The following is a 14800-nucleotide window of genomic DNA, read 5'->3' as shown; positions in this document are numbered from 1 at the left end:
TGCTTTTTCTGCATCTGTTGATATAATCATGTGATTTTTATATTTCTTTTTGTTTATGTGCTGAATCACATCGATTGATTTGTGAGTATTGTACCAGACTTGCCTCCACAGAATAAATCCCATTTGATCATGATGTATGATTTTTTCAATGTATTGCTGGATCCGGTTTGCTAATATTTTGTTGAGAATTTTAGCATCTAAATTCATCAGAGATATTGGCCTATAGTTTTCTTTCTTTGTAGTGTCTTTAACTGGTTTTGGAATGAAGATAATGCTTGCCTCTAAAAGGAGCTTCGAAGTCTTCCCTCCTCTTGAATTTTTGAAATAGCTTATTAGTTCTTTGAATGTTTGGTAAAATTCGCCTCTGAAACCATCCAGTCCAGGACTTTTGTTTCCTGGGAGTTTTTTGATAACTATTTCAATTTCATTTGCTGTAATCAGTCTGTTTAGGTTTTCTGATTCTTCTTAGATTGAGTTTTGGAAGATTGTATGTTTCTGGGAATTTATCCATTTTACCTGGGTTGTCCAATTTTTTGGCATATAGATCTTCATAGTATTTTCTTACAATCCTTTGTATTTTTGCAGTGTCATTTGTTACTTCTCCACTTTCATTTCTAATTTTACTTATTTGAGTCCTCTCTCTTTTTTTTTTTTTTTTTTGATGAGTCTAGTTAAAGATTTGTCAATCCTGTTTACCTTTTCAAAGAACTAGCTCTTGGTTTCATTGATCTTTTGTATTATACAGGCTAATGCCATTCAGAGGGGATTGCTCCAGCTAAAAAAGATGGCGACTGAAGTACTGTATTAGAGAATGACTCAGCACAGGGGTTCTGGTGGCCGTCCCCCAAAGTGTCTTTCCCTGTGCCTCCAACTTTACTCTCTCCTCACACAACTCTAGTCCTTTCTCCAGACAGTTTCTACTGAATCTCCCGTGAGGTGGAAGTGCCAGTCCTAGAGTCAGGAGCATGTGGACAAAAGCTCCAGTCTTAACACCAGAAAACTGAGTCATGCATGCGCCCCCTGCTTCCTGACCCCTCAGAACAACCCATAGCTATGACTAGGGTTGGAGAGACTCCCGAGGGCGGAGCAGTTGCTTTTCCCCAGGCTGGTGCCACTCAGAGGGGATTGCTCCACCCAAGAAAGATGGTGACTGCAGTATTGCAGAATGACTCAGCACAGGGGTTCCTGTGGCCGTCCCCCAAAGTGTCTCTCCCTGGGCCTCCAACTTTACACTCTCCTCCCACAACTCCAGTCCTCTCAGCTCTCTCTCCACTGGAGCCCTGAGTAAGTGCCTATGAACGAGATTTTCTGTGCAGGCCCTTTAAGACCAGCCTGCGTCTCCGAAAGCTCAGTTTCTTTCTCACAGACAGAAACCTGGCTCTTTTCACCACCAAATGCTGTCTGGGCACTTCTTCTAGGCTCTGAGGCTCTAAGCTGGGGCTCCGGGCCTGGGACTAAAGACCCACACTTCTCAGGGCGACCCTCCCCTGTAGTGAGAATCCCTTGGGACCCTCAGCCACTGCTCACTCCTGGGAGCAGTACAGCCCTTTCCGCATCTCCACCCTTCCTGCCAGTCTCGGTGTGGCTTCTTCTGTGATCCTTGGTTATAGACTCCTCTTTCTTTAGTCCAAAGTTGATTTTTCAAGATGATTGTTCTTAAATTAAGTTGTAATCCAATTTGGTCCTGGGAGGTGGCTGTTGGAATGTCCACCTACTCCGTCGCTATCTTGGAGTCCCATCTCCTATTTTTCTTGATTTCCATAGCCCTACTTCATCTGCAGAATGAAGCATACGAATAAAACACTGTAGATTTCAATGCCAACCTCTATGTTTTCTAACAACAACAACATCATTATTTCTTGAATTGGTTTACTTAATCTACCTTTCAAAAAGTATTATCAATATATTCTCCCTTAAAACTATTTCCAGCATCTTAATGATAATAAACTAGAAAATCAAGAGAAATAACCAAATGTGATAGTAAGACATGTGATATCTGTGATAGCTGTTTCTGTAGCATTTCTTTTTAGTTATTGAAGGAGGTCACACTGAAATATAAATATTTGGGAGGAAATTTCCTATTCATAAAATGGAATAAAAACAAATAGTAATAAATATATCTTTAATAAAGTTTCAAAGTTTCACATAAAGCTATGTCATCCTAAAACTTATTTTCTACTTTTTCATATATGTCAGAACAGGAAAGATCGATTTTCTGAAGAGCAGTTTTGGATATATATGTAAATTATTTTCACATATTAGTACTGACATGATTTTTATTTAATTTCACATATACATGTACACATGAATTTTGTTAAGTTTTCATAACATTTAAAGACATCAAATATTTAAACCTGAGTGAGGGGAAGTTCCAGCTTTATGTACTAAGGTTCAAGATTTATATACTAAGTACTTTATATACTAAGGTACTTTAACTGCTAACTAACAAAAATAAGGAGGATACTTTTGAAAATTACTTCCAAATTCTTAAATATGTACTAAGAGGAGTGATGCATGCTAACTTATAAAACCATTCCACAGAATAGCCATTTAATTCATATTTTCTTGTGATCATTTACTAGTAGTCTAACTAGCATGCTAAAAAACTAATTAGAAATAAGTTATAATATTTATGCTTAAGTTTATAATTATTCTAGCTTTTAGTTTACCGTTTAGCTTTTATTCTATAAGGATTTAACATTTACAACAGCACATATTTATTGAGTGAATAATGTGTGCTAGACTTCGTTCTTAGCGTTTGGGTTTATAGCGATGACTGTAGCAGAACTATATAACCTTGGCCTTATGGAATAGAATCCATGCATGTATGTGTGCAACAATGTGGATGTATGTGCATGTGTGAGCAGTGGTGGGAAATACAGACAGTACATATAAGCAAGCAACCAGGTACTGTCTTTAATAAAAATATTTTCAGCAAGTGATAATACAAAAAATAAAATGCAATAAGCAATGCTACAAGAGTCGCTTAAAAAGAAGCAGGGGAGTCACTGAAGAACTAGGGTCTACACACATCTAGTGTCTCAGTTCTTAGAACTATTGTTCAATTGCTGACCTATTGCCAAAGCCCAGGTCTTAACAACAAACGTCCAGGATCGATGATTGCTCCATGGACACATATAGGCTTTCCTCCTCATCATGGTGACCAGACCATCTGCATTTTTCACCTTGAAAGGAAACAGTCGGCCCTTGGTGGTTGGCTCAGTGGTAGAGTGTTGGCCCAGTGTGTGGATGTCCTGTGTTAGATTCCCAGTCAGGGCACACAAGAGAAGCACCCCTCTGCTTCTTCAACCCTCCCCTACTTGCTTCTCTCTCTCTCTTTCTCTCTTTGTCTCTCTCTCTCTCTTTCTTCCCCTCCTGCAGCCGTGGCTCCATTGGAGTAAGTTGGCCCTGGGTGCTGAGGCTGGCTCCATGGCTTCTGTCTCTGGTGCTAAGAAGAGCTCTGTTGCTGAGCAATGGGACAATGCCCCAGATGGGCAGAGCATCCCCCTGTAAAGGGCTTGCTGGTTGAATCCTGGTTGGGGCGGATGAATGAGTCTGTCTGCTTCCCCTCCTCTCACTTAATAAATTTAAAAAATAAAATAAAAAGGAAACAATCCATTTCAACAACCTACATGCTCCATTTACTTAATGAGTCTAACTGTTTCCAAATGACCTGGCCAATATCCTTCATTTACATGGAAAGCTTGTGAGCAGTGCTCTTATGGTTTTGCCCTTTATAAACCCTGCCTTTCTTTGTTCACTTTAGAGCACAATTTAGTTGCTACCTGAATCAGTGCCCTTAATTGAAATTTCTCCTTTGCACAAATAAATGATTTTTATATTTGACTACAGCCTAAACATTTTTTTTTTTTTTGGTTAACACATGATGAAATGCCAAAAGAAAAAAATACATAACCCTAACTAATAACTACCTGTTTTTCTTCCTATTCTGGCAATACAGCAGTAGAATTTAGTAAGAACTGGATCACTACTTTTATAGATATAAGTATGGTGGAAAGAAATAGGAAATCAATTTAGGGTGCTGCAAAAGAAAATTTAATAAAAAGTATCTAGGCCCTGACTGGTTGGCTCAACAGTAGAGTGTCGGCCCAGCGTGTGGAAGTCCGGATTCAATTCTTGGCCAGGCCACACAGGAGATGCACCCATCTGCTTCTCCCCCCTCCCCTTCTCCCCCCTCCCCCTCTCCTTCTTGTCTATCTCTCTCTTCCCCTCCTGCAACCAAGGCTCCATTGGAGCAAGGTTGGCTTGGGCACTAAGGATGGCTCCATGGCCTGCACCTCAGGTGCTAGAATGGCTCTGATTGCAGCAGAGCAATGCCCCAGAGGGGCCGAGCATCACCCCCTGGTGGGCATGCCGGGTGGATCCTGGCCGGGCGCATGAGGGAGTTTGTCTGACTCCTCCCCCCCTTCTCACTTCGGAAAAATACAAAAAAAAAGTACCTATGGCCAGAATATAAACAAAGAATTTTAGAAATGTTTTTTACTTCAATTCAAGAGTCTATACTACCTCTATGATGGAAGGTATTTCCTTTCTCAGAGTTTCCATTACTAAGCAGAAAAGTGCTTTTAAAAAAACAATTGAATGTTTGCAACTAATTGCATCGTACACTGTCATTTTGAATTATTTTATGTTTAAAGTTGAATTAGATAATTCAGATATTTGCTGCATGTCTGCTGTGGGTCAGTCATCATGTTAGGCCTTTACGAAATAGCAGGGAACCAAACATAAACCGTCTCTGAATTCAGAGAAGTTAGAATCCAAGATGAACATTGTTTTGAAGGAAAAAAACAAAAACCACACACCCTTTTTGGTCAGAGCATCAAATAAGTATCATTACAACCACGAAAGCAATTGCTTTCAGAGTCATCAGTTTGCATTTTACAGCTATCGCCATGATATTAATCCTTTCTCATTCAACATTCTACATTTTTAAAAAAGCTTTGGGCACATAATCACAGTTAAACATCATTGAAAACTACATTATTATAATCTTTTCATTAAAATAATATTGTATTAAAACAGGTGATAATGAGTTTGCCCCTGTTACTCATCACTGAAGAGATCTTTGATTCTTGGGCTGTCATTATCCAGCCTACCACTGGAGGGTTTCCATTTATTTATTTATTTATTTATTTATTTATTTATTTATTTTTATTCATTTTAGAGGGGAGAGAGGAGGGGAGAGAAGGAGAGAGAGAGAGAGAGAGAGAGAGAGAGAGAGAGAGAGACAGGGGGGAGGAGCTGGAAGCATCAACTCCCATATGTGCCTTGACCAGACAAGCCCAGGGTTTTGAACCAGTGACCTCAGCATTCCAGGTTGACGCTTTATCCGCTGCGCCACCACAGGTCAGGCGGAGGGTTTCCATTTAAGGAGAATATGTCTCGGACTTTTTTTGGAGAACAGTAAATTGGAGTAATTACGTCTGGCCCATATTGGGGGCATTCACTCCTTGTGAGAGTCGTGGCAGAGGAGGTTCTTAGGAGTGCTTAACAGGGCCAATAAAAGCACTTTTAAAGATCTGTGATGTCCCTCCTGCCCTCCTCTTTTCTTTCTCCTCACTCTCCCTCACAGTTCTCTCTCTGTCTATCTGGTAATCTGAACTTGGAAGGCTGCCCTTCAGGAATTGTTTTATTTTAACTTGAATTCATAATGTCATTTGCTTTGTTTGATTACCTTCTTAATTCCTCAGAAATATTCAGAAAATATGTTTCTTGTTTTATATTCTTCCCTTGAGAATTCTGTTTGGGAAAAGTTCAAATATGATAGGGCTTGCCTTGGGGCACTATTGAAGTGGGCACATACCCTTAGTAATTGTATTTGAGAATGTGAAAGCATTATCAACTACCACATCCAAAGGTGTCTAAGAAAATCCTCAGGGGGGAATTTCCTTTCATTGCAATTCTGTGACAAGTTGTTCTCATCTTGAGCTTCGGGCTATTGTCCTGTGGACTCTGAATTTTATTACTGATTTTGTTTCTCTTTTGGTTGTAACCAAGGTGAAGTTTGGGAACACAAATGATTCAACATTACCAATTATATAGGAATATTTTTCATATAATTTTAGATTACCAGTTTGATTTTCCTACTCTATTCTCATATTACTATTTTTTAAGTCTTCTAGTCACTTATTTTACACCATTTTATATATGGCCTCCACCCACCCAAATTATCTAGCCTAGCTTTATGGTTCCTCATTTACTCCAATATTTACTTAATGATGAGAATTTACACTGATGAAATTAACACTGAATCCACAGGAAAGAAATGTTTATACTCTTCTAATGGATGTTGATGTCCAAAAGCACAGTGTTTTGACTCCGTGATTTGGTCGCCTCTTGCCAGCTCCTTTCTGGGGCTGCTGTCTTCTCTCTGCTGCTTCCTACCAGTTTGGAGCACAGTGCTTTCACTGTCCCTCTCTGTTGGGCTAGTGAGTTTGTAAAATTTGTATTTTTTGAGTTTGCTCACTTCTATTGTTAGAAAATGGCGCTGGGCAGTGCCGGGTATATGTGGTCTATGAAATTGCAAATTACCTTCCTGCTTGGGAAGGGCCATTGTTTTGCTAATGTTTGGTGAAGGAGAGGTTTTCATGCCATAAAGTTTTGAAAAGAGAGAGTAGAAGGAGAAGAGGCAGAAAGAAGACACGTTTGCAGAGTGAGAGCAGAGAGAATGCAAAGTGCTGAAGGAGAAGCCATGTTGGCAGGGAAAGAGAAGGTGTGTAGATGGGGAACCAGAGCTGAGGGGCTTTGTAAGCTCTGCTAAGTCTGGTGGGGCATTTGATTCTAGGAGGAACCGGAGAAGATTCTCCTGGTTGTGGAACCAGAGAATGTCAGTGGCTTTGAGAACCCTGTGTGTTTGCTCATTGGCCAGTGCGAGACTTTAATAAAGAAATGGCCTACCATTTTTTGGCTCCACTGTTTCTTTACCATCCGGCCAAATCTAATGGGAACCTGCATGTGAATGGCCATGATGCTGGTGGCCCCTGGCCCTACACTCCCCAAGTACAGTTTAGGGGATAATGGAGGAGAATTATGGTCCTCAACAGAAGCCACTTCAACTTGGGTATTACATACTATTATCACAAAGTTTCTTGACCATTTCCCAGTAGGTATTACATCTTAGTAACTTTCCTTCCTCTCCTTAAACTGATCTCCAAAAGTGCCCTTGCTTGTCCCTCATAAGCACTCCCAGGAACCTCTTCCATCCTGACTCTCGCAGGGTGTGAATATCCCCCACTAGAGGCCTGTCCTGATTACTCTAACTTGCTATTTCCAAAGAAGGTCCCTGAGAAATATTTAAACATCTTTTTAATTTTTTTTAAATTTTATTCATTTTTTAGAGAGGAGAGGAGAGGAGAGGAGAGGAGAGGAGAGAGAGAGAGAGAGAGAGAGAGAGAGAGAGAGGAGAGGAGCAGGAAGCATCAACTCCCATATGTGCCTTGACCAGACAAGTGCAGGATTTTGAATCGGCAACCTCAGTATTCCAGGTCCACGCTTTATCCACTGCATCACCACAGGTCAGGCCTGAGAAATATTTAAATGAAAACCTTCTGGTGGCATACTGAGTAACAATAGCCCATTAATCAAAGATCTCAGGAATAACAGAGGCAAACTCATCATTGCCCGTCTTTCTACAGCATTATTTCAGTGAAAAGAGGGCCCTGCTTTCTCCTGATAACCTTTGCTAAACTCCACATACTTACTGTGTCCTTCTCTGGGAAACAAAGAAAACTGAGAAATCTCTCTGAGTGTATTATTCAGAGGCATTGTGTGCATTCTTTGCCTTGAATTCGCCCACCATACCAGCCTATGTTAGAAAATTTGCTGAAATACAGTAGAATGAAAGAAAAATCAGACATTTTATTAGAAGGGTTAGCTCTCAAGTTCCTATATCTGATAGTTACCTGGGTTGATATGTAAATGATGGTGAAGAAACCAGTGGAGTGTTGTGATTTGTCTTCTTTTTTTTAAAGATGAAATTCTCCTCTGAATCCATACAGTTTAGCAATTAAGTGGAAATTAAAAACTGCCTTTCTCAGTTTCCTGACTTAGAAATTGTTCTCTCCTTTGTAGGAGCTTACACGTTTGTTCCGTGGCTTCTCAGCTTTAAAAGAGGAAGAGCCCTAGAAGAAAAAGAAAATAAAATATTGGTCAAAGAAACCGGTTACTTTTTTATATATGGTCAGGTACATTCCCCACTCATTCTTATGTCCCTGTTCAATGTCTCCCGTCTTGTGCTCACTCTGACAAAGTTCTTTATTTTGTCTCTCAGGTTTTATACACAGATAACACCTTTGCCATGGGACACCTAATACAGAGGAAAAAAGTCCATGTCTTTGGGGATGAACTAAGTCTGGTGACTTTGTTCCGATGTATTCAAAATATGCCTGAAACACTACCCAATAATTCCTGTTATTCAGCAGGTAAATAATACTTCTCTATAAATAGACAGAAAGACATTCTTCAATATACTGTGTGGTTTTTATTGTCTGGAATGATAAGCTAGTCTGTTTTAATTGAGGCAGATAAAATCATTATTAATGGTTTTATCATTTTTCTATCATTTAGATAGGGCAGTGACTTCATAGCAATCAAGAACAATTCGAAGCTGTATTTTCTTCAGCCTGTAATAACAACAATAATAATAGAAGAAGAAGAGAATGATGACTGTGCGCCAGGCACGCCTGTCTGCACTTCATGCTGGCTCATTGAATGCTCCCGCTGGAGGGAGGTGGAATCTGAGACACAGTGCTACATTAACACATGTCTTAGAATGCACAGCTACTAAATTCTAGAACTTGGCTTTAACCAGCCAATTTGATTCCAGAGTGCGAGAGACCAAAGATTCTCCCTTCCGTGCTCTGGAAGAAATTCCCTTGGCTGATTTGAGGGTCAGGTCCGGTTGCCCCGTGGCTTCTCTCTCACTTTCACATAGGTGACATCTGGTAGAATAGACAGCAGACAGATGACTTTGGGACGTGAAAGTGTGGGAGTTTGCCTTCATTTCAACTCAGGGGCAGTCAAGGTATGGAGAGAAAAGAGAAAGGGTAGGCTTTGTTCATTGTAGGTCTGTTTTGGCTGTATTGCCAACAGTCTTTTTTTATTTTGAGGGAAATTCCAAATTACTCAAGGCTGGTATTAGGGGGAAAAAAAAGAATGTTTACCTTAACACATATATTCCTCTCTGCTGATTTTGACAAGTCCATTTAAAACCCCGAGGAATGTCTTCAGCTGCAGTTACCATGAATAGCAGTAGGAAATATAGGGTTGCTCAGCTCAAAGTACTATATTTCAAAGGCATTTACTAATAGTTAGAAAGAAAGGGAAATATTACAAAATAATAAGGATGAGTGTCATTCCGGATCTGCAGCCATAAACCGCTCTAAAAGGGTGATGAGGAAGTTTGTTACATTGGAATTCCCTAATTTTCATAAAAAAAAAAATGCTTCCCTGCACCCAGTGGTGACTAGTATTTTGATGTTGCAAAATATTTATAAATGGTAAGGCTGTGCCAGTCTATTTATTTATATCCATTTGTACTCAGAGCTTTACAACAAACTTAAGATTTTTTAACAATATGCTCTTCTCACATTTACTTTCTCGACCCGATTTCCTAGGTGTCTTACTTTTTAAGACTAAATATCGTGACCTTAAAGATATTTGTCAATGCTAATAGCTTAGTATTATATATGAGAACCACTCGGTAGGAAATTTTAGGATTGCAGGTTAATCTATTCTAGGGTGAATTTGTTTAAAACCATTGAAAACTACACATTGTTGTATAATGTATAAAGTGCTTCCATGATAACCTGAAAAAAATTAAACTGGTTCTTTTGAACCCAACATAATAACCGAAGAACTCTTTTGTACACAAAGCAAAATGGTATTCATTGTTTCATTAACAAATTAAATGTTTATTGTACAAAAGGTTAAATTGCTATATACTCAAAAAATTGAAATAATCAATAACTCAGCTGTCAGAATTTTAAATTGAATCTGTATTCTTTTTTTTCCTTTTCTTTATAAAGATTTTATTTATTTATTTTTAGAGAGAGAAGGGCGAGGGGTGGAGAAGCAGATGGTGGCTTCTCCTGTGTGCCTTGACCAGGAATTGGACCCTAAACATCCACACGCCGGGCCAGTGCTCTACCACTCAGCAAACTGGCCAGGGCCAAGTAGAACCTATTTTAAAAAGTAGTTCATTCTTAGGGTTGAGTTGAGTAGAATATAGAAACATTCAAATGGTATTATGTCTAGAATTTGCTTCAAATTATAGATGAAACAAGTTTGACAAGATGGACATTGGGTTGAAACTGAGTAATGAGTACGTGTTTATATTTTTCTTTCTAACCTTAGAAAATTTTTGACAATTTCCTAAAGAAAAAAAAAAAGTTTTGGTGGGTGTATGGCCAGTAGTCGCTGCCGTCATGGCCATGCAGCGCAGGTTCCCATTAGATTCGGGCAGATGGTAGAGAAACAGTGGAGCCAAAAATGGTGGGCCATTCCTTTATTCAAGTTTTGTACCAGTTGACAAGCAAACACACAGGGAAAAACACTTCCCTTTCACTCAGAGCTCCCAAAGCCCTGACATTTTATCCAGTTCCACAATCAGGAGAATCTTCTCCTGTTTCTCATAGAGTCAAAGACCTCACCAGTCTCAGCAGAGCTCACAAAGCCCCTCACCTCTGGTTCCTCATCTGCCAACATGGCTTTATACTCTGCAAAACTGGCTTCGCTCTCTTCCCCTGCTATCTTGGCTTCTCTCTTAGCACTCTGCCTTCTCTCTGTTCTCACTCTGCAGAAATGGCTTTCTTCTCCATCCTCTTTCTCCTTCTCTCCTTTTAAACTTTTTTAGAGCAAAAACTTCTCCTCCAGCAACAGTAGCATAACAATGGCCCTTCCCAAGCAGGAAGAGGTAATTAGCAATTTCACAGATCACAGACCTGGCACTTTCCGGTGCCATTTTTTAACACTACTAGTGAGCAAGCTCAAAAAATACAGATTTTACAGACTCATTTGCCCAACAGAGGGGGAGGTCACTCCCACTTTATTTTAAGAGTTAATATCACTTAAGGCTCTGTGATCTATAGCCTTTGTCAAAATACAGAATGGAGCAAAAGAGATTTACAACTGTGAGTAAGCGAAACAAGTTTCTTGTTATTATTTATTAATTATTGTATTATCCATATGAACAACTGTAAATTTACTTTTGCCCTACCCTGTATTAGATTATCCTCCATCTCTATGATAATGACTAACCTATTCAACAAAAAATTCAAATCTTTTTTTTTTTTTTTTTGTATTTTTCCGAAGCTGGAAACGGGAGAGACGGTCAGACAGACTCCCACATGCGCCTGACCGGGATCCACCCGGCACGCCCACCAGGGGGCGACGCTCTGCCCACCAGGGGGTGATGCTCTGCCCCTCTGGGGCATCGCTCTATTGCAACCAGAGCCACTCTAGCGCCTGGGGCAGAGGCCAAGGAGCCATCCCCAGTGCCCAGGCCATCTTTGCTCCAATGGAGCCCAGCTGCGGGAGGGGAAGAGAGAGACAGAGAGGAAGGAGAGGGGAGGGGTGGAGAAGCAGATGGGCGCTTCTTCTGTGTGCCTTGGCCGGGAATCGAACCTGGGACCCCTTACACACCAGGCTGACGCTCTACCACTGAGCCAACCGGCCAGGGCCTCAAATCTTTTTTTTAACTAATCATTAAATGCTTTTTCAATCCTAGAATATTGTACACACTTCCCTTAACAATACCAAAAACTGTTTTTTTTATTTGTTATCTACCTTGGTCCATCACAAAAAACAGGATCAAGATACTTGGAAACTCCCCTGAAATTTGTCATGCACACTGTTCTCTGTGCATCTAGAAAAGTGTCTGGTATATCATAAATGTTTAGTACATAAATACCAATTAATTGTTGCTCAAGGAAATTGGGTACTTTGGGCTCCATGATAGAATAGATGTTGACATAGATGAGTTAGTGTAAGTACATTTTCACTGTATGTTAATGAGAATGCAACTACTACTTTTAAAATGTTAGTTGAAATTGTTGACAATTCACGTAGTATTTTGTTAGTTTCTTCTCCTTTCTTTACTTCTCTTTCTTTTCCTTCATATAGATATTTTTTTTAATTGGGGTCAGAAATTACCTGATAAACTGAATGTAGTTCCTGAATTGTATTTTGTATTCCTAAATCACAAAATAAGCCATTGTAATTAGGCACACACAGGTTTGTTGGTTAGTTTTAATAAGGTACTCATTTTGTTGTTTCTGGTTATAGAAACAAATATGGCTATTAAAGAAAACATAAAATATAGAAGGCTATAAAAAGTAATCCAAAGGACTCTAATCCCTTAGTCTTATCTCTAGAACAAACAATGTAACAGATGTGCTTCCTTAATAAAGGCATTTTGATTTTTACTTTTAATAATTTACACATTTTATATGCACATTTAAAAATATGCATGTGTGTGTATTTTTATTTAACATTATTATAAAAAGGTTTTTTGTCAATAAAATGAAACAAAATCATTTTAAACTATTAATATTCCATCAAGGGATGTGCTATAATTTACTTAACATTTTTTCTTAAAGTTAAACATTTGGTTTCTGTTTAGAGTCTGCATTTTATAAGCAGTAGGTGCTAAGACATTTACATCTGTTGTAACTTCTTCTGTTCATTTCTTTTTTTTTCTTTTATTTTTGAGGCTAGTAGAATAGTAATTATTTAGAAATCCACTGGTGTAATTTGAAGTGTGAATGCCAACATTAACATTTTTTTCATAACAAAATCATTTTATTTGATATTCTTCCCCCTAATCCCCATTGTACAACCACTTAACATTCTTGTAAACCATTCCTCTCCAGGCATCGCAAAGCTGGAAGAAGGAGATGAACTCCAACTTGCAATACCACGCGAAGATGCTAAAATATCACGGGATGGAGATGGCACTTTTTTTGGTGCCTTGAAACTTCTTTGACCTACTTGCACCTTGTTTGTGGCTATTTTCCTTCCTCTCTATGTACCTCTAAGGAGAAAACACTTAACTGGAAAAACCAAAAGGAAAAATAAAAGTAGTTACCATAGCCTTTTCTGTGAGCTATTTGTTTTGGTTTGCTGAAACTAGACCAAACAGGAAATTTAACAGACAACCACAGCCAAAGGGTGTCATGTGAATTACAAGAAATAGAGCTCATTTAAGGAAAGATAGAATTAGAAAGATTTTTCACTATAATGCCTGTTGAACAACTTAGTCATAGCTTCTTGTCTTAGAAGAAGTTCAGGATTCAAAGGGGCAGTAATCATTTGTTCAAAAATGATATTCCATTATTTATGATGAAGCAAGTGCCTATAGCTATAGGACAGTAAGACATTTTGGAGAAATCTCAGGATTCATCCTCTATTCTTATGTGAAATATACCCCTTCTTTTTTCAGTTAAGAAAGCAAAAAGACAAAATAAATTATAGAAATGTTCCATTCACTACATGAAAAAGTCATTAAAAGCCTAAAGTTAACATCATATTAAACAATTGGACTAAAAATAAGATACAGTACTATTTAAGACTTTTTGGTTTATTTCAAGTGCAATTTTTGGTTCTAATATATTACCTGATGCAACACTCCCAGACAGTTTTCAGAATAATAATTCTGTCATGTGTCTGCACTTCTATATTTTTGTAGTTAATTTCAGTTACTTCAGAAACTTAATGTAGGATAATTTAATGTACCATAACTATAATTTTTCTTATATAAAAATAAAATCTCCAATAGAAATTAATGAATACATTTATAATAATGTAATATAATTTCCCAGTCTGTTTTAAACTGCTGCTATTGTATGTAGTTGACATATCCCAGCCTTAAAAAAATTGTAACGTTATTAGCTTTACTGAAGTTGAGGTTTAATTAAAATTTTTGGCATTCTGAAGTATTTTTTATGCCATATGCTGTTATAAAGATTACCATGTGCCGGAAGACACCATCCTAATTTTCATTTCATAAAGAACCATATTTGAGAATGCTATACTACTTAACTTTATTACATCAATTTCCCATTTATTTTTTTGGCTTGATTGTTTTTAAATGTCTTCAATTTAAAGAGTTTTCACTTCATGAAACAGTTTATTTCATTAATTTAAACAATAGCCAGAAGAATAGGGCCTGGGCATCATTAATATTCCACAATCTATATTAAAATAATTTAAAAGATGTACTTTTCAAAAACAGAAGGAGTGATTTGTATTTTTGTGTTTAAAATGAAACTTTAAAACTCTGGTTTCTATGATTTTGACTTTTGGTTAAAATATAATCTATTTTCCAAGTTATTTTGTTTGCAATATTATAATTAAAAAGAAGTAATAAGAGGAAAGTTTTCAGTGTTGCTGCTAACTTGGATTTCCAAATAAAAAACTTCAGAGCCCTTTGCCTCATTTATTGAGTTTGTCTAACACCATTCATCTTTTGGTTTATTTCTATATAGCTATTAAATGTTATTTTTTAAATTAGGTGCATAATTGTAATACATTACAAAATAATACGTGTAAGGGTATGATGATAAAGTATTTGAAATCATGAATATTTAACATTTTAAAAAGGACTTGTATACATAAGTGCTATATATTGGGATGCAAATTAAATATTTCATAGAGAATAAGCTTAAAAAGATAATACTGCCTTATAAAAAGTGTGCACACTAAGCTATTAAAATCTGCAGCTTGCACCGTTATTTTTTACTAGAAAGCCCGGTGGTCATACGAAATGACCGCTGTTCTAGAT

General features: G+C 37.9%; 1 protein-coding gene across 2 annotated transcripts in view; it reads left to right on the top strand.

Annotated features, from left to right (window-relative positions):
* TNFSF13B (TNF superfamily member 13b) overlaps positions 1–13111 on the top strand; it is a 43930-nt gene extending 30819 nt beyond the window's left edge. For both annotated transcript variants that reach the window (XM_066234756.1, XM_066234755.1), the window contains 3 exons: positions 8092–8204; positions 8291–8441; positions 12891–13111. In XM_066234756.1, coding sequence (XP_066090853.1) covers positions 8092–8204; positions 8291–8441; positions 12891–13003 — 377 coding nt within the window. In that variant the 3' untranslated portion in view covers positions 13004–13111. The remainder of the gene's footprint in view (positions 1–8091; positions 8205–8290; positions 8442–12890) is intronic.
* The last annotated feature ends 1689 nt before the right edge of the window (positions 13112–14800 follow it).

The sequence above is a fragment of the Saccopteryx bilineata genome, chromosome 6 (genome assembly GCF_036850765.1).
Source record: "Saccopteryx bilineata isolate mSacBil1 chromosome 6, mSacBil1_pri_phased_curated, whole genome shotgun sequence".
Lineage (NCBI taxonomy): Eukaryota > Metazoa > Chordata > Mammalia > Chiroptera > Emballonuridae > Saccopteryx > Saccopteryx bilineata.
This window is presented reverse-complemented; position numbering and strand designations above follow the sequence as displayed.